Source organism: Rissa tridactyla, chromosome 14 (assembly GCF_028500815.1).
Source record: "Rissa tridactyla isolate bRisTri1 chromosome 14, bRisTri1.patW.cur.20221130, whole genome shotgun sequence".
Classification (NCBI taxonomy): Eukaryota; Metazoa; Chordata; class Aves; order Charadriiformes; family Laridae; genus Rissa; species Rissa tridactyla.
The window spans coordinates 3097359-3124798 of record NC_071479.1 but is presented as its reverse complement, the minus strand read 5'-3'; the positions used below and the strand labels follow the sequence as shown (position 1 = coordinate 3124798).

At 41.6% G+C, this 27440-nt stretch overlaps 2 protein-coding genes across 11 annotated transcripts in view; both read right to left on the bottom strand.

Moving 5' to 3' along the window:
* Positions 1-176: 176 nt before the first annotated feature.
* Positions 177-10993, bottom strand: INPP5E (inositol polyphosphate-5-phosphatase E). 6 transcript variants are annotated; one of them, XR_008469336.1, is made up of 12 exons: positions 10803-10990; positions 8907-9962; positions 7000-7123; positions 6559-6656; positions 5748-5872; positions 5474-5593; positions 4988-5095; positions 3915-4076; positions 3238-3353; positions 2648-2784; positions 1084-1582; positions 177-500 (listed from the first exon to the last, which is right to left on the bottom strand). XR_008469336.1 is itself a non-coding variant. In XM_054221145.1 (11 exons), the coding sequence occupies exons 2-11, from the start codon at positions 9749-9751 to the stop codon at positions 1450-1452; spliced, it is 1968 nt and encodes a 655-aa protein (XP_054077120.1). In that variant the 5' UTR covers positions 9752-9962; positions 10803-10990; the 3' UTR covers positions 177-1449. The 6 variants fall into 6 exon arrangements, 3 of the variants coding, with proteins under 3 accessions (XP_054077120.1, XP_054077118.1, XP_054077121.1); XR_008469334.1 differs by lacking the exon at positions 1084-1582 and having other exon boundaries at positions 1924-2784; positions 10803-10992; XM_054221145.1 differs by having other exon boundaries at positions 177-1582.
* A 343-nt stretch (positions 10994-11336) lies between these two features.
* Positions 11337-27440, bottom strand: part of SEC16A (SEC16 homolog A, endoplasmic reticulum export factor) — a 30679-nt gene continuing 14575 nt past the window's right edge. For 2 of the 5 annotated variants that reach the window (XM_054221138.1, XM_054221142.1), the window contains 26 exons: positions 26644-26821; positions 25729-25871; positions 24907-24968; positions 24538-24676; positions 24044-24286; positions 23619-23716; positions 22739-22820; positions 22439-22556; positions 22085-22196; positions 21696-21801; positions 21108-21248; positions 20884-20997; positions 20075-20279; positions 19619-19867; positions 19273-19361; positions 18280-18327; positions 17947-18105; positions 17630-17707; positions 17324-17380; positions 16519-16630; positions 16044-16181; positions 15436-15536; positions 14931-14999; positions 14254-14313; positions 13251-13325; positions 11337-13008 (listed from right to left, as the gene is read on the bottom strand). In XM_054221138.1, coding sequence (XP_054077113.1) covers positions 12940-13008; positions 13251-13325; positions 14254-14313; positions 14931-14999; positions 15436-15536; positions 16044-16181; positions 16519-16630; positions 17324-17380; positions 17630-17707; positions 17947-18105; positions 18280-18327; positions 19273-19361; positions 19619-19867; positions 20075-20279; positions 20884-20997; positions 21108-21248; positions 21696-21801; positions 22085-22196; positions 22439-22556; positions 22739-22820; positions 23619-23716; positions 24044-24286; positions 24538-24676; positions 24907-24968; positions 25729-25871; positions 26644-26821 — 3045 coding nt within the window. In that variant the 3' untranslated portion in view covers positions 11337-12939. The remainder of the gene's footprint in view (positions 13009-13250; positions 13326-14253; positions 14314-14930; positions 15000-15435; positions 15537-16043; positions 16182-16518; positions 16631-17323; positions 17381-17629; positions 17708-17946; positions 18106-18279; positions 18328-19272; positions 19362-19618; positions 19868-20074; positions 20280-20883; positions 20998-21107; positions 21249-21695; positions 21802-22084; positions 22197-22438; positions 22557-22738; positions 22821-23618; positions 23717-24043; positions 24287-24537; positions 24677-24906; positions 24969-25728; positions 25872-26643; positions 26822-27440) is intronic. The other 3 variants (XM_054221141.1, XM_054221140.1, XM_054221139.1) reach the window with 3 other exon arrangements.

Sequence of the window (27440 nt, the reverse complement as noted above, 5' to 3'; positions counted from 1 at the left end):
CTGGGTTTCTTGAACTGGCAGGTGAAATGTGCTTTGTTTGTTAAATGCAAACAATCCCAAAGGAATCTGTCCCACTTTTCCAGCTGAAAACAACTGGCTCAGGTGACCCGAATGGTTAGCATGCATCACACAAAGAACGCTAGGTCTGACAGCCCTGCAGTAAGAGCTGCATCTCATTTAAGGTATTGCATTAATTTATTTTTATTCCTTTAAAAAGAAAGGAAATTCAAATACCTGATGGCTACAGACAGGTCAGTGCCATAAATGTTTGTACCGCAGAACAGAAGCTCTGTCTTGGACAGGTTGCATAGTTAGCAGCACTTCCTTCAAGTTGTTTGCACGCTGTTTTATGTACTAAGGTGATTAATGATCCAGCCGATCTGTGCCCATGAAGTATTAGCTGTACGTAACGTTTTACCAGTGCCATACTGACTGGTCCATGTAGTATGTTTAGCCTTAAGACAACACTACTTCAAAAACAGCAAGTTATTCACAGTTCACTGAATTGGAAACATAAAAACAAAAGGAATTAACTGTAATCAGAGGTAATGGAACTGCGCTCATCCGACTTGCTGCAGTTTCTCTGCGTGCTTCCCTAGTACCCTCCCTTGACATCATAATCACTTTGGTGAAGCATTACACAGCAGCTGTACTTAGGCCATTATTTTCAACTCGAGTGTCCTGCTGCTGAAGGCAGGTAGTGTTTTATCACCCCTGGGGAGGGCAAGTGAGTTAAGAAAGGGATTGGTTCAAGCAGTCTCAACAGCCAAATATATGGTGTGAGAGACTGATATTTACCCCCTTAGTAACAGAAGGCCTAGAGAATAATTGCTGAAAGGCAATGTTTCTACACTTCAAATGTACAGTAGTACATTCACACAGATCTTGCTGTAGAGGACCAAAAAAGCCCAATGCAGGAGCACCATCCTTACACAAAACTGCCCAAGTCCCCTAAGTGGTCCCTGTTACATGTTTTACAGATACCATACGCTTGGCTACAGATAGATAAGGAGAAAAAAACACAACCCCACATCGTATGTATGTAAACCAGATCAAATCAAACAGACAAACACAAATGTTCACCTTTCTGCAGGCTTTTCTTAGGTCCCCTGCCCCTGGTCACGCCAATTCCAGAAGCTGTGCTCCCTGCGTGGACTCATCTTAGAACCAAGAGACTGTACCCGGTTGCTTCCAAAGATAGTACGGTTAAAAATAAATCAATTACATCTGTTGGGATGGATGTCCTAAATAAGTGACTCCATTTTCTTGCGCAAAAGCACTTGAGCTACATGGATTAGCTCATGCAAATGGAGGATGAGGTTTAAGACATTCTTCACAAGCCACAGCAACTGCCAGAGGTGCTTAGGCAGACAATTCCCTGCAGAGTTTGCCATGGCCTGAAATCCTCTTTCCGGGCACCTCTAACACAAGCATTGCAGAGTCCTCAGCTCAGGAAACGCTACATATGCTGCTGGATTTTTGGTCCTTTTGCTCTTGCCGTTTCTGAAGTTCCCTTGTAATCCGCCTCTTTATTCCGATTAAATAGAGTTCTCTGTCAAACTGCCCTGCAGCAAGTGGAATGCTACAATATAAACACAAGCAATTAGATCAGGGCACAAATACATTCTTCTTGTTTACCCAACATTTCCCAACTAGTTCATACAACAAAGGCCAGAAACCTAATTTTTACTTCCTTAAGGCATTCGGTAAGGTTTTTCACAATACCTTTAAATTAAGAAAATATTGGTTGTAAAAGGCAAATGTACTTTCAATTTAAGCATGAGCATGCCTGTATTCATAAGGTGCATACATAGAGGACATTCTTTATGACCCTAAACCAAAAAATACTCATTTCAAAAGCTAAACTAGCTTACTGTTAACTCTGTGTATTCGCTGGTATTGTTCATGCACAACAGTTCTTACCTTGGTCTGCTCTAGAGAGGCCAGAAGGAAACCCTGGCAGCCCAGCTTCACAGACTCCGCAATACTTCTGTTTAATGGGTATTTAATACCCATAAACAAAATAAAATCCCAATTCTAATTGCACTGCTGATCAAGTGCTTTGAAAAATGGCCATTTTCTTGCTACCTGGGTCTTGAAATCCCCAAGTGTGCTACTCCCAGGAAAGAAACTAACTAAATTTCAGTGACTTAACCAAATTTTCTATGGAGTTCTACTAGTATGGCAGTCCACAGCGGGGCATTAAGAAACTTGGAAGATCTCAAAATATTTCACTGACATAGAGCTACGTTGAAATGCAGCCACCGAGGAGAGAAAACAGCACTGATCCCGAAGAGGGAAAGAAGAACAGAAGAGGGAAGTTGTCCATGCTGACAGAAAGAAGAGAGCTGTATCTCAGATAAAACACAGATTTATAGTCAACAGCAATGCACTCCGTTTATCTCCCTCAGGAGGATTAAGGGACCTGGCAGCCGGGATTTCAGTTGTCAGTGCAAGGCTTAAGCACTCTTATTGCTCTGACCACTGAGCGCGTATATTGGGTAAAAAACAAAGAAGCTGTGGAGCGCTACATGGGATAAACTCTATTTCAGGAACTTTCCTGAGAGGACAAACTCTGAACAGGAGCATATCCTCAGGATCACCGGAGCCATGTGCAATCATACAGAATGGTTGAGGAGGTACTAACTTGTCTCTGCCAGGTCTCACTTTCACACGAAACAAGGCAAATACAGGCCGATGGTCTGAAGTTTTGATCACAGGACAAGATGAGTACTTGACAGCATGGATGTCGTCTCTGTACCGACTGCGGTATACAACTCGATCCTGGGAGGCAGAGAGAAAGGGGAGACTGATGGTAGCTCCCTTTACACACACCCCCTGCAAAAACGCACTGGTTCACAAGAGACAAATCTATTCATTTATCACACTCCGCTCAGTGAAATTAAGTGTCTTGGGCAGGGACACATTCATGAAGAAAGTGTGTCTGATCCCAACAGCGGTTCTGTGCCCAGCTCTGAGCACAGGGGAGAATGCACTGGAACAGGATGTAAGGCAGGGAAAATGAAATTAGCAGCCCGTGCCAAACTCTCCCTCTGCTCACAGATTCAAACCAGTTCCACATGCCCTGTTGCCCTTAAGCAACAAACCTCAGCAGGACTGTATCTCATGCAGCCCAACTGTGGAAGGCAGCTTTTTCTCGCAGGCGAGAATCCCCTTTGGAGGTGGATGTGAGGCTGAGCAGCCCTTCCGAGCACGCTGCTCTGAAATCACCCTTACCGTGTAGGAAGGAGTCCTTTGTTTGGAAGTGGTGTCATAGCTGTCCTTTCCTATGTCAAACTTGTAGGAAGGACGGAAATTAATGTCAGCCTCTTGGAATCCTTTGAAAATAGACCCTGTAAGGGAAGGGGAGAACAGCATGAATAACAAATTCCTCCTTCCTAAGAACCTGGCACACTTTTTGCATTTACTCAACACTGCTTAACTGATGCTGGCGAGAAACAACAGCCGTGTACGTACAGGACTAGAAAAACCTGGGCTTGGTCTCCAGAAAGGGAGCAGGCTCAAGTTCTTACACTGAGGATAAAAAATAGCCAGTGGCTATTTAAACAACGAACACTTCGTGTATGCACTTCCCCTTCCACTGAAAGCTCATGCTGCTTCGCAAATGCTGGCTATTCAAACCTAAATGCCCCAGACACTCAGACGGAATGATGTCCAGTTTGTAGAGGTGTCAGATGAAACAGAGCAGAAAATGGCTTGGGAGATTACACTATATACAGCAAAATGCTATCGCAAAAAGTCCCTTGTACAGATTGTCCCTGTATTTGACAACTGCTGCCTTCCTTTTTTATGGAACTTAATAAGAGAAAGCAGGAAAGGTCTCTAGGAAATAGAGATTTGGCTGTAATTATTTCTGTTCCTGGAGACTCAGAAGAAAAACAGCTGTCCCTCACCCCTACTCATTTCACTAGTAAGTTGGTCATATGCCAGTAGCTTGGACACGTCTGTTTCTGGGTTCTGGTTCAAGATGGAATCCACGGTCTCACGATCCTTATTTAGTCGGAAATTGAAGTCACCAAACCAGAAAACTTCATCAAACCGAGTTGTGACATCATCTGCAAATTCAAGCCAGAAGCGTCAGTATAAAGGTAAACATCCGGAAAAATTCGGAAAGCAAAAAAAAAAAAATCCCAAACCTTTCTTCTCTAAATCTCCTTTTGACTTTTGAGGAAAATCAAAGTATATGATGTAGCTACACGCTACAGCTGTATGATGCACGGCTAGATATGTTCAAGCAACAGGCATAAATTCTTTCTTTTTACTACCAGGAGATATAATACTTGAGTATGCTTTCTGCCCGTGACCATCACAGAACGTGGTAATAAAAAAACCAGTAGAAAACTGAAGCGAAATTTTAAAAAAACATAAAAAAAGCTGAAAGAGACCAAACTATCTATAGAACCTAAAAATATTACGAACACAAAAACTTAACGCTACACAGCAGATTAAGAGTAAATTCATCTTTCTAGAAAAAGGACTTAGCTATTATATACCTACACTTCATGTTAACAGCACAGTATTAAGAAACAATAATGGAATTTGGCAAACAATACGCTGACCTGCAAATTGACATGCAAATTGAAATATGTTCCTCCCCTTAAGTTTCAAAATAATTTCTAGTTGTTCTAGAAAACACTTGGAAAATGAAACACATCCATAATACTGATAAAAATTACACCAAAATTACCTTATTGCTGTTCTGAGAAAAAATACATCACATGAAAATTCTCTTCAAATTTCCTCTCTCCCCCTCCATTTCAACTTTTTCTCTCAAATTCCCCCCAAAATTACGCCCCACCTAAAAAAAGAAATTACGTGAACAGTAACCATCCTCAGACAAAAAGACTCGTGGTCTCTGTTTATACTATCTCAAATTAGCACTCTCATTCTCTCTTCCTGAGTGTAGACTGACAATGCACAAACTCTGTTCATGTGGGCTCCCAAACAACCATGGTTTCACACTTACTAGAACTAGATCGATATGGGTTTGTGTCCGGAACATTCTTGGGAAGTGTAAGGGCTTGAATGGTTTTATTGTAGTCCAGTTTCCTCTCATTCACCTTGCTGTCCCCAGCTGAAAGACAGAAATCCCACCAATGCATCGTTTCAATTCAATTACCATTTTTGGTTACAACGGCAGCTTCCAAAGGGCATTGGACATGTAAAATGTAACACACTGACCCAGGGAGCATACAGACTGAAAAATAATGACAGAAAGTGTGGAAAAAGGGATACAAATGTGCAGAGTTAATTTTTGTTTTTCTAAACACTGTTCTTTGGTAAGTTTGCTACAAAAAAAATCCTCCTCCCTTACTATTCTCAGCTCAGCAATCCTGAGCTTTAACTTCAGTCTGCCCTGCTCCTCTACCCCCTGCAGATTTTTTTACTTTTATAAAGCAACCCCCCTCCTCCCTCAATCAGGACGCTTCTAACAAGACCGTAAATGTCTCACATGTGAAGTGTGAGGTGATGAAGAGAAAGGAGGTCCCAAAAAACGTGAAGCAGATTCCCAGAGCTCCCTTGGTTTTGATCTGAGATACGATTCGAGTCGTCACCGTGGCATACTCCACCTCTGGAAAGAGAAAAAGAAGCTGCTGTTACCGAAAAGCCTCTAGAGGTAGCGAGCAGGAAAGTTAGGCAAGGGATGGCCTTGGAGGAAGGACAAGACGCCCGATGGCAGCAGTCCTTTCCCTTCCCCACTCTCCAGCTCTTACTGGACCACACACCTGAGCAGAACCAGATGAGGTCCCTGCGAATGAAGACCGACATGTACAGCACCCCATGCGCAGCTGAGTAGAGCATGACGTAGTGGGGGCCTAGTGTCTCTTGCAGGCGGATCTCCCACTCTCTTCTGCAGGAAAGAACAACAGCTGGATCAGAAGGACAGTACAAGAGACAATAACCAGGAAAGGAAATCAGCACTGCGAAAACAGAGCAATCCCTTTGCCAAGGTCGAGTAAGCGTAAGCAAAACCTCCACTGCCACAGCCATGCTGCAGGGAAGGCTGGTCAGTTTGACGTGTAACTCCACACATGCCACGCAGGGGCTCTGTGTGTCGGTGAGAGTATTACAGCTGCTGTACCAAGCAGCTTGCAAACCTGGGGAAAAGGGAGTCCCACTGGGAAGATACCCTAAAAAAGCAGAGTCTGACATGAGGCTTCAACCTGCTCTTCTAGGGTTGGTCAATCTCAGACGGACTAGAAATTTGCAGCAATGTGCTACTAATGAGCACGTTCTTGCTAACGCTAACGGCCAGCCCCTGGGCCAGCTCAGATCCATGGTAGGATGCCCACAGAAATCAGACAGGAGTTTGGCTATTAGCTGCCCTGACAACAGGACCAAGCTCTGTATCTACAGATTTTTGTGACATTTATCTCTAAAACTCATTTCCCCTGGTTCTCATGCACTGGAATTCAGAGTCTTATTAAATGGGTTTATTGAAAATATTAATATGATGGAGACTATCTGGAGACTAATTAAAACCAAAGTAATTAGTTAACAATAAAAGAGGATGGTTCATTACATTGTTTTTGCTACCTGTCTGGACAGCCTTCTTGAACCCCAATGACATACATGTCCTGGGCGTAGTCAGGATCTGTTGGTAATAAGAAATCATCCAGATTCACAGGAAGTTCCTATTATTTAAAAAAAAAAAAAACACACAAAAAAAAACCCCAAACGAGCAGCATTAGTTACGTGAAGATTTACTAGAAAAGTCAGAAAAGTCCAGGCTAAGCTACAAGTTCCACAGCATATACCAACAATTCACACTTCAAACAATAGGTTAAGTGATAATACTAAGAATTCTCGCTAAGGTGAACGTGCATGAGAAGGCCTTATAATTTTATAAAGACAATAAACTCAGGTTGACAAGGAACATAGTCACGAACAGAAAAAAACCATTGCACCAGTCTTTGCAGTAAAGTCAGGGTAACTTTACCACTGCCAAAAGACCTGTGGAGACTTACGTGCACATACCTTCTGACCCTGCATGTTCCAGGTGGCCACAAAAATGCCAATATTTCGATCAGGGAAATATCTGCTAAGTTCTTCTGCTCCCAGTAAGGCACCAGTTGCCAGAAGGCTGCCTTCCAAATAGCTTCTGTGAAGAGAAGACGCATAAAAGAGCATCTAAGGAAATGTTGGAATAATGATTTGTAACGTTTGAATCTTGAGTTAATCAAGAACATATCTTCAGCTTAAGAAAATGGCATTTAGTATTTATATAGTGTTCCGCTTGCCTGAAGTTCCTTATAAAGTTCCAACCCTTATAGAGAGTTCATGGATCACATGCAAGAAAACAAAACTATTGTCATAAACTGTCCTTTTCCAAGCCAGGACACGAGTATGATGGTGAGCCTGATGCTGCACAGGTTCCATGATGAGAAGACTGAAGCCATCCAAAGTTTTCCATCCCCCTAGAACTTACCGCAGACACAAATTGAAGAGATTGGTTTGATACTTGAGTGTCTTGAAGCAGGTCAGCATACTTAAAACATGAAAAGAGCTCCACCATTCCCAGTGTTCTGGCACCAAATTGCTCCTAATCAAGGATTCAAACTCACATTCTTCCTTCAATTCAGCTCATCAAATTAGCTTTCAAGTAAATAATTTCTTGAGTCTGAGGTCTAAAAGAACATCACCTTTGAAAAGGACAGATCTGCCCCACAGCACCTGCCTCTCCAAAGAACACGCTGCTTACAAAAGCAAGGGGTATTGGCAAAAGGACTACAAGGTGAATAAGCACTTTTAATCTTGCTTAAGCTCTACAAATAACGATGACAGCATGACGCCAGGGAACGCTGCGCAACCCACTGCTCTGCCCAGCCGCCCACCTGACTCCAAGCCTTGCAGAGGCAAGTGAAAGAAAACCCCTCACGGCAAACAAGGAACGATCTACCTTTGGGGCTTTTTTACCAGTTAGTAACACTTTATCTCAGAATTATTTTCCCCTGTACCACTGACTCCCACTCTTTGGATCAATGATCAGATTTATCCCTCAAGGTCTTGCAGACTGTTGTGTGTCTGTAACATACCGCCTTTAGCCAAGTATTTGATATCCTTTACCATTTAACACGTTTCCTGACCTGCAGCATTACCAATAATACCCGCTGCAGCGTTTGTGCTGTGTGCTGCCAGGTCTTCACGAATAGTGGTTCTGCAGCCAACACAAGAAGAGGATTCGATACACCAGCAAGCAGAGTAATACACCCACCCCAGTTCCCTCCGATCAATAACCTATATTTAGCTAAGAATGGAGACAAATGAGCAACCAGAGCAAGTGGCCAGGGCCATGCTAGGAGAAAGTGCTGAGATCTGTCTGGAATCAGACTCAAGAGATTCCTGGAAAAGCTGGGGCAGAGGAGCTCCCGTGGGACACTGACGCAGTTCACAGCACATGATTTGATCCTGCCAGAAGCTCAACATCTGCAGAGGACTCTCAGCACTTTACAGAATTGTACTGCATGATAGTTTCAAGCTAAAATATTCGGGTTTTCTCCTGCCATTATACACTTCAGTTCGAGCTGAATGTACTTTTAGATTTTAAAAAAATATTAGTTTTTCCCAACTGTTAGCATGCACAGCTACCGTTTCTTAATTTTCAAAACAGATTACTTAAATATTACAAGCAAGCTGACAGCAAATCAAACTTACAGTTACATCAAACTATACCCAGCTGAAAGGAGCAAATATACGGTATTTGTACTAATCTCTTCATCTTCTAACTGTTTCCAGTCTCCACAGCGGGATAAACAACACAGAACAACTTCTGTGCTCTCCCGATTGGTCTGAAGCTCCCTGCCTCTGCCCGGCAGGATTCTGCAGGGCAGCTGGCTCCCTGCTAACATCCCCCAAACCTTGCCAGGAGAAGCTGGGGGACGTACCTGCTTCGAACATCCTTGGAGCGAATGGGAGTGAGCAGGCTGAACGTAGATTTCATGGAGTCTGTGGAGCAATTATCACAGACCATCCCGTTGCCATGTAGCCTGCTATCGCTCAGGCTGCTGCTTACCCTCCCAAACTTGTGCTGAGAATAATGTCGATAATCCATACAATCTGAGTCAATCCTATTAGCTGTCCTCAGTGTGTGAGAGGCTACATTGAACTCCATGGGCGGCAGAGGTCGAGCCGGCATTATTTGGGACAGCCGGGGTTTGCCGCCTGCAAATGCTTTCCCCCGCAGAAGCCCGCCAAAGGCACTGGAGATCTCGGAGGCTCGTTTCCCCAGGTCGGAGGTGCCTCCTCTGCTCTTCCCCATGGGACCAGCTTCTGAGGCGTCTGGTGAACTGTGCAAGGAGTTCTGCTGGCAGGGGCTTGCCCTACCCCTGACAGGAGGGCTGAGAGACGCTTCCTGCAGAGAACCATTTGAGGAACTTGTCTCGTTGGGATCAGTCAGACTTTCCTGACTCGTTCTAAACCGCCTCCACCTCCTCCAGCTTTTCTCATCCAAAGATGCAGCACGCTCCAGCCGGGGTTTCCGAGGAGGTCTTGGAGTGATCGATTTAATTTTCATATGAGCTTTGAGTTCATCTGGTAGAAGCTTTAGGGTTTCATTTAAAGAGGTGCCTACACTTGGAGGATCTTCAAAGGTAAGCACCCCATCGCCACCAGCCTCCTTCTTGGCTGCTTTGCCAGCTTTTTTAGCGTGCAGGTCCTGTACTGCTCCACCCTCCGTGCTCCGAGTAACACATGCCCCTGAGTGCTGCGGAAATCCATTTGGAGTACTCATTCTCCCCTGGGTACCAGCTACGGACACTGCTCCCTATGAAAAGTTCCTCACTGCATAGTTTCCTTCCCTTGCTTAGCCCAGAGACTCACAGGGCTTCAACCAAGCCAGAAAGACACGGAAATCGGAGACAGCTCAGTCTTCAGTTGAGAATGAAGGGCAGGGTTATGTGTAGGCCGATGCATTGTCTGCACAATTTCAAGAGGTGGGATACCTGGATTTCGCCAAGAGAAACATGTAAGAATGAAAAGTTATTGAGCTGCGAATTCTGCTCCTTAGTCAGAAAGCAAGCTCCTCACAGCACCTCCCTCTAGAACAACTCAAACCTTAACATGACCTTGTCAGAAGATCAATGTTATTTTCTTTTTTTTTTTTTTTCAAAGGCAAAGCAGCGAACTGACTTCCTCGCTGCTGTGGGCATCACGGCTGCGTACAGACCTCTTTAAGAAAAGCTTGTGTATACTGTTAGCATGAAAGGAAATTAAAACTGCACATAAATCACAGCTTGTCCCCCTTGCTGTACCATGAGTCACCAGTACAACCAGCCTTCAGGCTGCCCAGAGCACTGGGTGCCAGAGGCCAGGAAATTTCCAGTGATCTCAGCTTCTACCGTGATCTCACAGCGGGGAGCTCACTGACACCTTTGCTTGCTTTGTGCCAAGCTCCAGCCACCACCACTGGAACTGAGAAAATATCCGAGGAGCAGTTCTAGGGATACAGAATCAGGGTTCAAGGTAAACTCCTTAGGGGGGGTAAGGTAAACTCGGGGGGGAAAGCACCTCCTTTTTCTGCAGTTATGCGACCCAAACTTCCCAGCTGCAGAGACACACTCCGTAGCTCCGTACTGGAAACGCCGAATCCCGTAAAGCGCTAGTTCTGCGCCCGAGGCGAGACCGCCCGCCCTCTGCGCTGCCCGGAGCGGAGGGAGAGCTCCGCCAGCCCCTCACACGGCCCCGCTCCGCCACCACGGCCCCAGCCCTGAGAAGGGACGACACGACGGACGCGACCCCTCCCCACGGCCGCGGGCACCGGCCGCCTCAGAGAGACCACTGACCTCCGGGCCCGCTGCCGCCCCGGCGGAGGCCGGCTCCGCTGCGCTGGCCTCGGCGGTACTTCAGCGGGCCGGGCCCCGCCGGCTGCACCCGGGGGCGGCCCAGCCCCCCTTCTCCCCGCGGCCCCTCAGAGCGGGGCGGGCGGCGGCCCGGGCCCGGCGGCGGACGGGCCGAGCGGGCGGCGGTGGAGGCCGCCCCAGCCCCGCCCGTAGCAACGGCGGTGGCGACGCCGGGCTGGGCCCGCCCCGCGAGCGGCGACAGCGCCCCCTGGGGGCCGGAGGACCGCGCCGCCGGCCCCCGCCAGGGGGTGGGAGGGCGATAATTAAATAAATCAATCAGTCCTTAAAGCCCTTTAAAATAAGCAGTTTAAACCGAAGCATTTTACACTTCTACACCTTCAATTTCGACCACGGCAGTGAAGCTCTACGCACAGGTAGCTCCAGCTCCCTTGCTTTAAGCAGAGCACTTCCAAACCCCGAGGAGAGGTGCCTTCCCCCTGCTTGCTAAAAGCAATAACCACAAGAAGTAGTAAAATGTGAAAGTGCTCCAGAGCGCAAAATATTTTATTTAAGAATTTACAGTGTCAAATCTTACACTTAGGAAAGATAGCCGCTCCCAGCTCAAAGGAAGCCTTCTTGAATTAAGTTGTCTGGCAGTCTCTACTGAAAGGAGAAAATCAGCAGCAGCCTGGCGAACTGGAGGAAAAGCCAAGTGTCTGACGGGGTTTCAATTATAGAAAAGTAAACAATGCCGACTGCTGCTGACCACGTCTGGAATTGAGTATGGACCATTATGCAAAGGTTTCTAATCCCCCAAACAGCATTTTACCTCTGTTACATACAAACCTTTTAGGACATACGTAAGGCTATCGAGATCTCGGAAAGGTAGCGTTATGCAGGAAAAGAAGAAACAATCAGGGACCAAAACTGTCAATTTCACGTTCACGTTATTTCTACTCATGGGCAGAAATTCAAGTAAAATAAAATAGTTTGGTGGCAAGTTCTAAATAAAATATGGCCTAATGATTTAATAAATATTTAAAGTTTATTTCTCTCTTTGCAGATAATTCAGATTCTTCAGTGAATATGAATGTTGCATATCATGGTTTTCAAGATTTCTTATATTAAGCCTAAAGATTTTAAAGTCCATCGGTAGAGGTCTAATCCGTCTACATTTAGTATGTTTGAAATTCAGCTGTTAGCTATTTAAGACCTTGGTTTGTTTTAGTAATGGAAATTCAAGAATAGAGTACTATGCTGATTCTGGCACTCAACAGGAAAAAACTTCAACAACTGTCCAGCTGTTACCACCGTAATGTACAGTGCCAGCAGTTCGAGAGAAAGCGAGTAACCGTATTGCACTTAAAAGAACACTCACTCGTCAAATAGTACAGCATGGGCTATTATACAGAGAGCTTCTTTCAGACTATACAATTTGCTTTACAAGTAGTCTAAACCACAAACTACATACATACTATGTAAGATCCAAATCAAATTAGTATTAGATTACAGTCACAGTTTTCATTCAATATAGGTCAACTTATTTGGATGAGCTGTGGCCCCCTCCCTCCTTCCAAAACCACACCAGCACAAGGCATTTCCCAGAGGAACAAACATCTCTGGCTTCATACACTGACAAACCAAGTCCTCTTTGATGAGCATCACAATTGCGCATGGTCCTCTTAAGGCCACAGAGCAGTATGTTACAATGTGGACAACCTTTTCCTTTCCCTCCGCTGGGAGGGGAGCATCCTTCAGAAATTAAGGAATCCCTGAAACTATGCCTTCCAAGGTCACACTAGTAGGTTTAAAATAAACTTAAGGAATAAATTGCCTATGCAATTTACAAATAGTTTTTGTAACAGACAGCAACTGTTTCCTCCCTTGTGTCTATTCTTTATCACAGCAAAGCTATTTCTAGCCAGGTATTTTTAAAAGGAAAAGTTACATATATTTCATGTTTGGTAATGATTTGCGTAGATGAGGTGCAAGTAGGGAGACCCATGAAAAAAAAATCACCCATCATTAAATTTCTGTCATCTCAACTGCAGGTAGTACTGATACCATGTGCTGTAAGATTGAGTAGTTCTTTGTATACTCGGAACACAAGTGAGAATTCCAAATACAAAGCCATCGTACTCTACTTCAATGTCGGATACTTCCTCTGTCCAATTCTTCCCAGTCTTGAACTTCCAGTGACTGCAGGAGACTGGAAAAGGAGAAGAGGAATAAAAAAGAAAATGTTCTGTAAAAGTGTCATACTAGAGACAAAATACAAAGAGTCAGCAATTAAGTTTTGAACACAAACCTGTTTAAGTTGAACAGGTGCTAGACTGGTCTATGTGCACATTTAACAGTCTACATGCAACAGTCCAGATTAAGTTAGCAAAACATAAAATCATGGTTTTGTTTAATAGTTTTGTTGAAAGTAAAGAGGAGGCCTTTACTCACTTGTGCAAATTGAGAGGGATTGTAGAACGGTACCGTTCCTGCTGAGGGCCCCCCCGAAGGCGGTACAGCTGCAGGCTAGAAAGTAGATAACACTGAAGTTACAGAAGAGCAGAGCTTCACTGCCTCTCCAATGGGGTTTGCTTAGCCTTACAGAACAAATATTCACATTAAAAATGCCAACAATATGGACAGCGCAGCATATTGTAACAACTGCAAAAAGTGCTGGTACAGTTTGCATCCACATCTTTAATATTACTTGCTTAATGTAGGAATTGGCAAAACAATGTCACATGCACAAACTGTAAATAGCTCTGAAAAATCCAAAGCATGCAAAACCAAAACAAGACACCAGTGCGACTTCACTGAATTAGTACCTTCTGCTTTTGTTAGTAGACCTTAGGACTTGACCCAAAATAAACATTCTATGTCAAGTTTTGCTTTACTAAGAAATATCAGAAAGAGTTCGTGTCACCCCTTTATGGTGACCCCCCAGTACTGAACTTACAGCAGAGATGAAGCATTCCTTTAATTCCTACAGGGGCTTTTACAGATGGAAGAGGCAACGGTATTATTACCAATTGGAGACTGGCAGTAGAAGAATGACATTTTGCTTGTGTGAGTCTTTTTCGGAGGTTTTTTTTTTTATTGGGTTTGCTTTTTTTTTTTTTTTTTTTTTTTTTTTTTCCTTTAAACACAATTGACTTCTTTGTATCCCAGGAAAGAGCTGATCAAAATTATCAAGTGAATCTCTTCGGAACATGAACATAAACAAAAAGCATGCCTGGATTACATGCATTCTCATAAATACAAAAAAAACTCTGAAGACCCTGTTCGGGTGTTAAAAGGAACACTACATCATTAGTTACTTTTAATGTTATTTATGTGAAATGAGAAGAGGGGGAAATGACTAAAAGCAGCATTAGTAAGTACTTGAGCAAATGCAAAATAAAGGAAGGGAAAAGTAAATAAGTTAACATAAATGAGAATGGCCAGCCACATGTACCTGATTAAAATGCTGGCTTACTTCACGTGATAATGAACTCATTGAACTAGAGCGCGAAAGCTACAAAACAGCAAGAACACACAAATACAAAAAAAAACACAAATAAAAAAAGTCGTCATGCATGTCACTGCCCCAAGCTTTCAGTTGTTTTATTTAATTTTAAAAGTCTCACTGCCAAAGGTTAAACCAACTTCAAGTTAAAACAAAATAAAATGTAAAGCCAGAAGTTAGTTTAAATCAAAAGGACTTCTTAAAGCACAAAATTATGTAGGTATAGAAAACATTTAGTAGGAACAAAGGTAACGTTACTCTGCCTGGCACACAGCAATCTATTCTTGTTGTGTCTTGCACTTAATATTAGTGAAATTATATGCATGCATGGAGGCAACAAGAGATCCTCAAACTGCTACTGACATTTCACTCTGAAAAAGGCTTGTGAAAAGTCTACTTATATAGAAAAAGGAGATCACATCACAGAATGTAGGACACGGAGCCTGAACTTCTTGTGTGGGCTTAAGGTCTTTTTTGTACAATTCTGGAGGCAGTCATACGATTCCATCTTGGCTAGTCATCAGCAACTGAAATCAGTTACTTCTTGTTTTAGATGGCCCACTACAAATTAATGGTTAAAATATCTTGCAAAAGTCATTAGCTAACTACTTTGCATCAAGCCTTACCTCGCCTGATTGGGAGCCATCAGTGTTAGGAAGTCCAGATCCAGGAGGAAGGATCGTAGGGTTTAAATACTAAGAAGAAACAATACACTTTTGTTTATCTTTGTTATTATGATGCTATTTCATATTTCTGCTATATTGATCCCACTGAAGCAAGATGTTGCAATAACTCAAGTCAGGTGAAACATGCAGTGTATGGCTCTTACTATGTTCTTGGTCCCTTTCCTGACACATACTGCACCCATAGGCCTGCAGCCTTGCCAAATTAGGAAATGCAACTTCTCATGGGCTTCCCACTTCCATTTTCACTTGCATTTCCCTTCTCCAGTTCTTTAACTAAAGTGTTATACACAAACGTAATTCCTACAACAACAACATGATTTGTACATACCATGGCTATGAAACTACTATTCAGAATCATGGGGATTTTTTTTAATAAGAAGTTTGAATTTTTATATATATATATAAAAAATATATATATATAAAAAAGACATTCTTTCTAACCCACCTCTGGTTCAACAGCTGCAGCAGGATCTGTGTTGGTCTGATTTGCAGCTGGTGCATGCTCTGCTGCACCGCTCCCTTCCATTGGCTGGGGTTCCCCTGGAACTGCAAAGGAAATGGGATTTAGCCAACACACCATACCAGGATATTTGATTTCACAGAGTGAGAAGCAGGGACATCAGCAGAACAGTTTTTCTACAATACCAATCTTCTCCCAGGAAAAAGGTAATTTAAAAAGGGCAATGTCAACGTCTCTAGATGCCCCAAGTCTTGTTAGAAGTCTGCAAGAGCAGGAGTGCATACAGTTCATACAGATAATCTTGGTGCAACACAGCAAGCAGCGAAAGCAGGGTGTGGGGGGGAAGATGGTAAGCAAGTGTGCAGGTAAGACCTTTGTTTGCAGCATGCAGAGCTGAGCTTTACTAACCCATTTGTTTTACTGCAGTTCCCAGACTAATTCTACTTCTAAACCAAACTGCAGTTAATGAGAATGAACATTCTTAAACATTCATTAAAGGCTACATAATACACACACTGGCAAAAGTGGCAGATGACCATATAACCATAAATAATCATACAACCTCCTTACAATTTTATCCACTCGTGACACACCTGAGTTTGGAACAAATACATTAGCAGGAATTGGCATTGGTGCCAAAGGGGCAAATAGGTCTGATGGTGCAGGAGCAGCACCGCTTGACTTGGTTCCACCTGGATTCAGGACATCAACATAACGGGCTCTGCTTCCAGCTAAAACAGAAAAATACAGAAGTAACAGAAATAAGCCTTGTGTTAGTCATCCCCATGTCTATTTTGAACAGTCAAGAGGTTTAGCCATCTTTCCGAATCAGAAAATAATGCTCCAGGGATACAAACAATAATACACAAGTCACGATACAGTTGTGACAGCAATCACAGTGCAGAAGTTCAGCACAAGCAAGGCCAGCAACAGCCACAGCTCCATGATATCACTGAGCTGCCAACTGTTCCCAAACAACCCCAGAGAAGCCAAGACTTCTACCTCCACATTTTATGCAAGAGAAAATCTGAAGTATTCCATACTTCAAGCGTCAATGTTGTCTGTTACCTGCTCTTCTGGAGAACATGTTGACAGGGGCACCAGGTGGGCCTCCAGCTCCAGGTGGTGCAGCCTGAGGAACTTTAGGAAATCCTGTTGGAGGTGGCGGTGGAGGCTTACTCTGCAGGGAGAACAAAAAGAAAATATCCAATCACATGATTGACTGAGAGTTTTAAACCAAGTATCCATCTAACTTACTTTCCTTACCTATTATAGAACACATAAAATTGGGTATACGGACGCATATCTTGTAATATGGACCAATATTCCGTATGATAACTAACGTCAAGGCATTTCTACAACCCATCTATGCTCACTCTAAAAGGAAACATTTCTAACAGTGGTTCTTACCATTTGTTTGTGTTTTAAGACAGATCCTTAAATGACAAGGATGGACAGGATGCGTGATTTTCTTTGCTATATGATGCATTACATTTTGAAAACTATTGAATTGACTCTTACCACTTTTTTTCCCCCCCTATATTCTGCTTGCAGCAAATCAATTACAAAAAATTGTCTACATGACGCCAACCTCTATAAAGAGATACACTGGACTAGGTTTACAGCAAATTCCCTTGTAAATTCAATCGCAATTACTGGATCCATGCCAGCAATTACAGATACAAATAGTTCCAGAAAGATGCAAGACTGTAAGAACATGTAACCTGTTTAATTAGTGTCAAGATGTTGCACATCTTAACCCAAATTCAGTAAAAGGCAGCTCTTAAAAGCCAATAACAGAATAAAGAAAATTGTGTGTCAGCACAGATTTCAGTTTTCCACTTGGGGAAATAATGAGTCCTCAGACTTTTACCTCTTCTTCTGGTTCATCCAGATTAACCCAGCGTTGCTTCTGTTCATCCCAAACAATCTACAAGGAAATCACAGTCAAAGATTAGGAGTTCAAACACAGCTGTTAAGGAAAAAAAAACCCCAAAAACACATCAACAAAAAAAAGTAGCATTTTTTTTCTTTTTGAGAAGCCAGTCTTGGAATAAGCATAATCTTAAAACTTTTACACACGTTTGTTTACTTGTAAAAACAATGTTTTCCTGGATGACAGATGAACATTTTGAACACTTTAAAATGTATAAAGGTTTTTGTGATTTAGGGGCCTTACTGATTTGTTCTTGTCATCTGGAAGGTGAGCTTCATTCTTTCCTTTTCCCATCAGCCAGCGAAACCAGTTTGCACCAGTCTAAAAATAAATTAATCTATTCAGTTAATTCTCTCAACACTGTCTTTACAGACAGATTAAAAGAAACATGCATGCAACAATTCAGTTTCTGTTAGGGACTTAAACTCTGAGCCCAGAGTTACACCCAATAAATAGAAAGAGTTTAGTCAGGACCTCTTAAATCAGTACGCTGGACCAGGAGTTACCATGTATACTAACAAATCTCCTCTAGCTGTAGCTACTTTTCTCATAAAATTTACCTTTTTAGGTGCTGGCTCCTTTTTTATTTCTTTTTTAGTCTCTTTCCCTACAGGAACAGAGGGAGAAGGAGAGGGCTGTTTTGCTGCAGAGTTGGATCTCTCGCGTCCCACAGAATGAGCAGAGGACTCTGAAGTCGTTCGTGATCTTCGTCCATAGCCCTGTATTACGAACAGACAGGAAAGTACAAAGTTGTCACTGCCAGAGTGATGGATTACATTTCATCTTGCTAAACAAAATCCTTCTTTGAGAAGTTAGGAATAGTAAGAGATACAAAAGCACATAAAAATAAAGAATGAAAATTTAGCAAACAAAACAGCCTGCTCGTGGCATACCATATGTGCTGAAGACTGAGATGCAGATCTGGATCTTCGTCCTGGTGCCTGGTTAGATACAAAGCCAGGACATGCTTAATAAGCAAGCAGCTAAACATCTGACACGACATCCACTTTTTATCAAAAATTCCCACACAATTCAAGATATTCAAGACGGTTATTTGGGTACTTCTATCTCCTCCAACATGTAGGAGGTGCAGAAAAAGAGCTGAAGTCTGGCCAAGTAATTGCGCTATCATGTAACTGGTCCATTAAAAAGCATTAAAACAGGGCACTGCTGTGCAGGCTAACCAGCCCATAAGAGGAAAGATGTAAAAATGCTGCACCAAGAAGTGGTTACTGCATTTTTTTTCCCCCTCCAACATTAGGTTGTTCTTCTAACATTCGTATAGCATCTCAAGCATTAAAAAAAAAAATACACTGTCTATCAGTATGGTCAATTTCTAGTTAAAAAATCTCCCCATCCTTTATCAGTTGCCACATATATTGCTATTAAAAATGTTTATATTAATTCTTTCAAACAATTGTCACTTCAGGAGACTAAACTAACTTCCAAGTCCAGTAATATTTAAACACTGAAAATACTATATATTTTAAAAAGGGGTTTTGGATTTTAATAAACACCTTCCACGTTTCCAGTCATGACCAAGCGGTAGTCAATGCTCCGCTTTTAGAACTCAGTCACAGAACTGTTCTTTAGGGCCTGCTTGCCTCACTTGCTGATGTATGCTATAAGCTCTTCTGGCTATGAAGAATCATTCTGGGAGATGGGAGAGGAAGGCAGGGAAGATAAAGATAAATTAAACTCTTCAGACAACAGCTGGTATCCCCCCCTCCACACGCTTTCTAAAAGAAATTAATTCTTCTTAGAGAAGAAAATTACGGGTAAAATTTTCTACTAGTTCTTCATTATTTATTCCAGTACACTATTGTGCTTGCAAAGATTTGCAATGCAGCTGACACTTGCTATGGAGATGTATGAAATAAAAATACCATGCTAGCCATTCTGCCATAGAAATCCTCCTCTCTCTGTTCAGGGAAGGAGTTTTGTGAAGGAGTCTCTGGGGCAATTCTCTGCATTCCTTAAAAAAAAAAAATAAATAATAATTCGATTATGTTAGCGAGAGGAACATAACAACAAAAAAAAGAGAGCCCCCAAACACCACAGGCAGGATGAACACTGTAACTTTCCACAGATGTTTCTGTACCATTACGTGGTGGTTTTAATTTTCATTACCCTTGACTTACTACTTTCTAAATATTGAGACATTTTGCATTGTTCCCAAAAATACTTCATTCCCTTTTTAAGAAAGGAAAGCTATTTACTAAGATCCCAGACCTGTTTCCAGGTTTGTTGGCTCTTCTGACCGTGGTTCAGTTTCTTGTGGTGGCCCTCCTGGTGGTAGTCCTGACCCTAAATACACTGGTGATGGTTCAGTTCCATACGGATTTGAAAATCCTGCAGGTGCAAAGCCAGGTCCTGGACCAATAGGCTGAGAAGGTACTGAATAGAAAGGGACACTTCGGACAGCTTCCTGGTCACCAGGAGGAATCATAGCAGCTGACCCATCAAGGACAGCCTGAGGTACTGCAGCACAGGACAAAAAAAAAAAACAACCAAGAAAATCAAGTTATAACTAAACAAGAGATTCTAGTGTATGAACCTTTTACCCTATGAATAAAATGATACAACGCGTAAGTGAAATCTCACTTTCTACCACCCTCTTAAGTGGTTTCTTATACCAGAAACCTGAAATGTTTCTCTCTGTCACGAAGAAGGATATGAAACACTAACCTGAAGGCATCAGCTGCACACTTTGCATCTGTTGAGCCATATTGGGTAATAAGGATGCTAACAATGCATTTTCAGCACCTGGACCCACGTCACGGCCAACTCCTGCTCCATCACATTGACTAGCATGGTCTAATTCAGAGCTTGGTGTACTACATGCATACGGTGGTGGGGTGGATCTGTCTGTGTTATAAGCTATTGCACCCTCCTGCACAAAAAAGCAAGAACTTATTAACTGTACCAGACATTAAGTTCATAACCAAGGGAATATATAGCAAAGGAAATCTTAACGGTAAAAACAGCCCACAATTTTTTTTGTGCTTAGTCAAAAAATGAGTTGTCAAACATTTGTGGGCCAAGTTCAACCAAAACTTTTTTTTTTTAAATTGGAATCTTAGTTAATTAGCTCAAGGTTCAAATTTCTAACAGATCTCTTTAAATAAATGGCAATTATTTCCACTCTGTTATAATCCAGCTACACTAATTCACACACAACTGTTTTTTTCTGGCAAGCAAGATCCTCTGCTTACAGCAGGAGTTATTGCAACCTAACAAGTCTTGCAATTCTCCTTGCATTACAGTACTAAGAAAAGCCTGATCTCCTGTAACTATTCTGTATTGAATCTTAGGGCACTAAAGTGTGGTAAATCCACTTGGTTTAAATCATAACATTCGCACTTTACGACATGAATTTATCATAAGGTCACTCTTTATGTTTCTGTAATTAGCAGTATAAACGAAACCACTTTAAAAATGGGATTTACACTAATCCTTAAAAGAGAATACTTCACGTTAAAAAGTACATTCTGTACCTTGATCTGTCCATCCACATGTCGAAGCCTTACTAACCATGAAGGTTCAATAAAAGATTCCTGTTCTGGTTTTTCTTTTATCTGTGGGTCAAACAGGCGTAGCTGTGATGACATCTGGAGAAAGAAATCATTGTAAATTTTAACCATCCAACAAAAGGCAACATTAGCCACAGCTTACCACCTACAATACAAAGCCACACACACTTTATTCTTCCTTACGTTACCTGGATTAGCTGGCCAATAAGTACAGGTGAATAGTAATGTGGATCTTTAAGGACAGTTCTGGAAATCACTTCACAATAATGGAAAGCCTGAGCAGCAAGCCCCATTTCAGCTAGTCGGCAAGCATAGATGAATTTGAAAACCTATGGAACGCAAACAGGTGAAATAAACCAAATGAACAGAACATTCCTAAAAGTATCAAATGAAAGGCAGTCTCTTATTTCAGATATCCCATTATCACATCTATACTAGTCAGGAAAAAAAAAGGTTAGGGAAAAAGCATTCAATTCTCTTATCCAATGGAAGTTATCTGTTTGTCTACAGCTACTGCTAACAAATTCTGGATTTTTCTTTTGGAATACAGAGTTAAAATAACAACAAAATTTAAAATTCAGAAGTTCAGAATGCATAGATGAAAAATGCAAAAAGGAGATTTAATTGACAACAGGAGAAAACCTATCTTGTCCTATGTTGTCCATGAATATTTCATGTTACAATGGGTAAAGTGTTTGCTATGCTGAATACAGCACGAGAGATGAAAACCTTGCATAAACCTTGCCAAAATAAGAAAAGATGAAACAGCTCTTCACCTGGAAATTGGGCAAGCAGCCAGGCTGAGTTCCTAGTGACTGTGCATATTCATAGGCTTCTGTTCTTTGAATGGCTTCATTGGTGGCAAACTTCAAGAACGGCAAGCTATTCAGGAATAGGAGAGGAAAAATACTATTTAACATTGAGATTACATACGCTGACAATATAGATCTGTAAATCAGAAATATAGCCAAAAACATTGGTCTGTTAGACACAGTATCAATAACTCCTACTCCTCAAACAAGGACAGGTCATCAAACAGTTATCTCAAAACCAGCTGCGGCTAGTGATGATAAGGGAAGCAGTGCAATTCAGTCTCTCAAGCCACTAAGCTTTCATTTTTGCATCTTAAAAGTTGTGTTTAAAAAAAAGAAAAGGAAAGCCAGACCTGTGATTTGATCCAATTAGGACAAGCTTTGTTGTCTTCCTTGTGTAAACTCCAAAACCAACTTGGGCCATAAGGTAACAAAAATGAGCAGCATCCAGCAGGCCTTTGGAAGCTGTGGAGAAATATGCAATAGAACTCTGGATATTTCCTTGCAGTGGCACGTTGTAATTCAGTGTCCCATATTGTTTTGGCTTTGAATTCAAATACGTTCACAATAGAGACACAGCCACATAAAACTATTCCTCTTTACATTTTACACAGCAATTGCTTGTTTTCAAAAAAATAAGCTGAGTAATTAAAGCTTTCAGAAAGCTTCTCCTTCAGTCATCACCCTGTTTATTCCCCAAGAGTTACCAAGAGTGTCTCCCATGGTAGCAATGGTCCTGGATTCCAAGTCCACATTATTGGTCAAGTTGGATAACACCATTGCTAGATGAGGCCTCCAGTCTCCCCATTTCTCATCTCCACAGCACTAAAATTAGAAGAATTACTTAGTCAAATCAGTGACTGGAGCTCTGCATGGGTAAGTGTTTCAACCTAAAAAGGACCAAAATTTATCTGACATTCTAGGAAAAGCACATGGAAAGACTGCTATTGTGAACTACACTGCTCACTGCAGTTATGTCTCAAGCGCAGCTCACACTTGAATCTTACCGTGGATGCAGCTGGCATCCTTCCAGACATGAGCTGGTAAACAGTCTGCAGAGGGTCATTAATTGGGAGACTGTTGGCAAATCTACAGAGACATTATACAGAAAAACAAAACACAAACATGGGGTAAGCAGTTAAAATATACTTGAACAGTCAGCGGCAGTTAATCTAGCTTAGTTGAAGAGAAGGAAATGCTATTTGAAAATACTACACTGAATAAGCAATTGTCCAGTGGATAATGTTCAAAAGCAAAACATTAACTGGATCTGCTACTCTGACACAGGTCAGTCCAAGCTGGGAAAAACCTCAGGGTTCCCCCCATGCCAGCTGACTAGACTCAGTACATGGTTTCAGTAGCTCAGGGAAGCTGAGAGAAAGTTTTCCCGTCTATAGACAAAGCACGCATGAACACATCTGCTTCGTTCAGGCAAGGAGAATGAAGGGTACCACGAAGGGTACCACGAAGGGTACCACGAAGGGTACCACGAAGGGTACCACGAAGGGTACCACGAAGGGTACCACGAAGGGTACCACAGAGTTTCTTGGCTTTAACCAAGCCGACAGATGGTTTTCTGCAGTGTTTTCAAAGCCTGACTAACAGCGCCTTTCAAACAAACCCAAGGATGACACTGTTCAAATGCCCTCAAATGGAACAAGTGGCATAGAAAAGCCTCTCAGGTTTAAGTTTGCAGCCGGAAAACCCCAGAAAAAAAGAGTAACAGATGACAACTGAACATACAGGTGAAATTAAAGCATAATTCTTGCATGAGCTGCTAAGGATAACTCCTGATTTTGACGTTAAGATTTCTGAGCACCAAGTCCCTACCTCATTAGCAGAACAGACAGTCACATTGTATGTACTAAGCAACAAGCAAATCAGTACCTGGTCATAACTCTTGCATGTGTTCTGTTGTCCATTTTGCTGGCAAGTAGCAGAGCATGACCCCATAAACCATGCTTCATGGCAGACTCCAAAGCATCCTAATTAATACAGAAATTAGTTTCCTGGGGATAGCTTAACATACTACTCAGATAAACAGTGACTGTTTTACAGTGGTACTTCGCGACTGAATGAAAAAATGATTGTTTAGATCAAATACTAAACACATGACTACAATTTTGTTTTATATTATCACCTGTAGGGCACAACATTTTTCCGTACAGTGCAGTAGAGTGCCATGAAGTATTACAGGCACTGCAAGTTGCAAAAATGATTTTAACTGCTGTGTAGAGCCTTAAGATTTGTGAAAAATAAGTAAACAAAATAAGAACACCTGTAGTATTTAGAACAACAGTATAAGCATTCACCTTCTTGCGGCCATAAAGCAGCAACTCTCTGAATCTCTCTGTCTCTTTCTCAAGACTGTCAATTGCAGTTACAAGACTGTCAGTGAGAAATGAGAGCTGGGCTTCGCCAGATTCCTCTTCCACTTGTTCCAAAGCCTCATTAGTGAAATCAATCAGATTTGCCTCATTAGGGGACTTCCCAGGAAGCCACACCGTTTTATGATCTCGGAGCAAAAGTTCAGCCAGGTCTGTTCCCACAACAGTCTACAGAGGTGGAGAGAAAAAATAAAAATCTGTTATTTCAACATTGCCTTCATTTTATTTGTCGCTTCAATACAACCTATGAATATCAGCACCTCTGAGCATCTGAGGACAGGTAACCAGTTTACCTGTTCTGTGAATCTGTGGACTATTCCAAGATAAGCCACTACAAGCACATTACTGTCTTTTACATAAATACCATTTTGTGTCTAAAATATTTTAGGATAGACAAAAACTCAAGCAGTGAGACGTACCCCATTCTGCCTGCACAACAGTACAATGAAGTCCCAAAGCAGACTTGCAGATTCTTTGTCGATTAAATTTTCATTCTTAAAGCACTGTGTAGCTTTATTTTGTGCAAAATTAATAACATCCACTTTATGGGTGTCATCCCTGAAATAAAAAAAATTAAGACGTTTTTAGTGAGATAAATGTAAACATGCAGATTATTATTGTCATTAGTATGAGGAATACATCTAAAGCTCACGTATTATTTAAAGCAGGTGAAAAGCCATAAATATTTTGAGTCAGTTTAAATCCCATAATTTGCAGACAAGTAAGAGTTTGATGAAGAAATGAAACTGAATGCATGAAAGTTATTTTTGAAATCTGTAAGAACATACTTAGCAAGAGGACCAGGAAATGCTCTCATCTCTTCTTGCTCTGGAGAATGTTGTAACATAGTCTAAAACACAAATATAAACCATAAGAAACTCTTATAACTATGAATTATGCTTTTTAATAATAAAACCCCCAGACTTAAACATAGCCTCTAGTGTAATTAAGCCTATCGCTCTTAAACTAAATACACACAGTGACTTGCAATCTGCACAAGGATAAGAAGTGACAAAATCTACTTCACATGCGAAGGCATTCTGTAGCATAATAGAAAAATCTGCCTCATGTCTCCTTAGTAACTTCCCCAATGCTGTTCTAGTACTTGCATACAATTCTACTTTCTTCTAGTGACATTTTACCAATGAATTCTACTCTCATCATGTAAGCCTGTCCTTCCATGTATTTTCCATTACTAGAGTACTGCATTTCTTTGTAGAAGCACAAGAAGAACGAAAATATCTCCATGATATTTAATCCCCAGTCCACCTAGACGGCAAGCAGTTCTTAGCCCTGCAGAGAATGTACAAGGACAATGTTGTCTCTATGAATGGCAATACATTAGAAACAAACCAACACAATTTCAGCCGTTCTAGGATTTAAGGATTTTACCTGAACAAAATTAGAAGGAGCTGGATGATCTGGTCATGACTACATCACCTCTCAGAGGAAAAGAATTTTTAAGGTTACTGTTGTACTTACAGATAAAGATATATGCATTGACATACTAAAAAAACCCCAAACCTAGGAAGATATACATCCAAGTTCTCTACTCCCCTTCCAAAAGAAGGGCCTGTAATTCTACCTACTCCTTTTCTTTCAAACTTTACCTCCATACTGTGTATTTCAACCAGAGCTGGCTGTCCTTCTGAAGGCAGGTTTGGCAGCACTTTTATTAAGAAGCCCCCAGGACCAAACCTAGCACAGATATGAGGCACTGAAAATTTCTCAGGCGTTGAGGGCCTTAAAGGTGCTGAAATGGGAAGAAAAGATAAAATAAGAACAAGCAGCCTGTCTTGCAACTAAATAAACTTGCTGATGTATTTATCCAATTCAGTAATCCCGCAGTACTAGTGGAGAAAACCCTGCCATTCAATTTAGCTAAACTTTATAAGCAACAATTAATCAGTTCCATTATAGTCCCAAAGATCTTCTGAAGATTTGCAACAACAAGAACAAAACTAGACTATAGAACTTCAAAATCCACTCATTTTTTCAATTTAGGGGTTTGGATTGTTTGTATTGGACACATTTCTGTGATCTCTGTACAAATATATGACGCATCTTCAAAGAGCTAATGATATACTTCAACATACTCTGGAAAAGCTTTTCCAGAGAAACAGTGTTTTGTTCCACACCAAAAGGGTAAGAAAAATTTATGGAAAAATCTGAAGTTCAAGTTAAACTTTAACCATTCCCCACGAAGCACAAGCAGTGCAGTTAAAATCTATCCAAAAAGACATTTAGAAATGTAAGTATGCAGTATTTAATAGCAAACACTCCCTAGCTACTACTGTTCTGTGATATACCCAGTTTTCAGTAAGCAAGTTATCCTTGAAAAGGAAACAAAACTTTGTGTGTACATACACTGTAAAACAGCCTATTTTTTTTCCTTTCAAGAGGCTCAATGAATACATGAAAGGCATCCCATATACTACAAATACTAACAGAAGTGCAAACTACTACTGGTAGACAACCTCACAAGCACAGCGCCTTCCCTCCTCCTTCCCCAGTGCTGCCAATACCTTGTTCTACAGCTGACCATCCAGTTTCAGTCGGGTAGCCATAATCTGTAAAAGGCTGTTGTCCATCAAAGTTAGGAGCATATCCGCCATATGGATAATCTGCGTGGAGCGACACTGCCTGCGCAGTAGTTTCATACACATTAGCCGTTAGATCATGATTACTTCTATACAGCTGGCTCTAAATAGATCATATTAGTAATTGTTAGCAGAGAGCATGAAGTTACACAAAGCAAGACTGCAAGCATGACTCAAGACAGTAAGCATTACCCCCAGCTTTGATTCTTTATGCTGCTTGTAAACCAGGCTTACTGCATCATTGCATTTGAGAAAGCTACCCTGCAAGGCACCTGCAGCAATAGGCTACAGAAGATAATTAATATATTTTAATGTTCTCCCTCAGTGTTTTTACTACCATTTGATCTGTTCACATCCAAATATGTTCAGTTCTCTCATGACAGAACGTCTATATGCTTGTGTGAAGAATAACATTATAAAATGAGTTACAGGTTCAAGTGTTGCTGTACCTGCAACTATGGATCAGAACCAGCGCTCACCTCTGCTGTAATGCTTTGACAGAAAATCTCAACTGATTAAACCTGATGAATGCCTAAATGATTTCAGGTGCCTAAAGATTAATGCCTAAATGATCTCCAATACTACTTGCAATATTCCTAAATGAATTGGGAGTTCAGACCGGAAAACCACCTAAACTTCCAAGAAATATGATGAACCAACACGTGAGACTGCAGCTAAAATGACACATTCCACTAGCAAAGACTGTACCTCAAAAATTACCC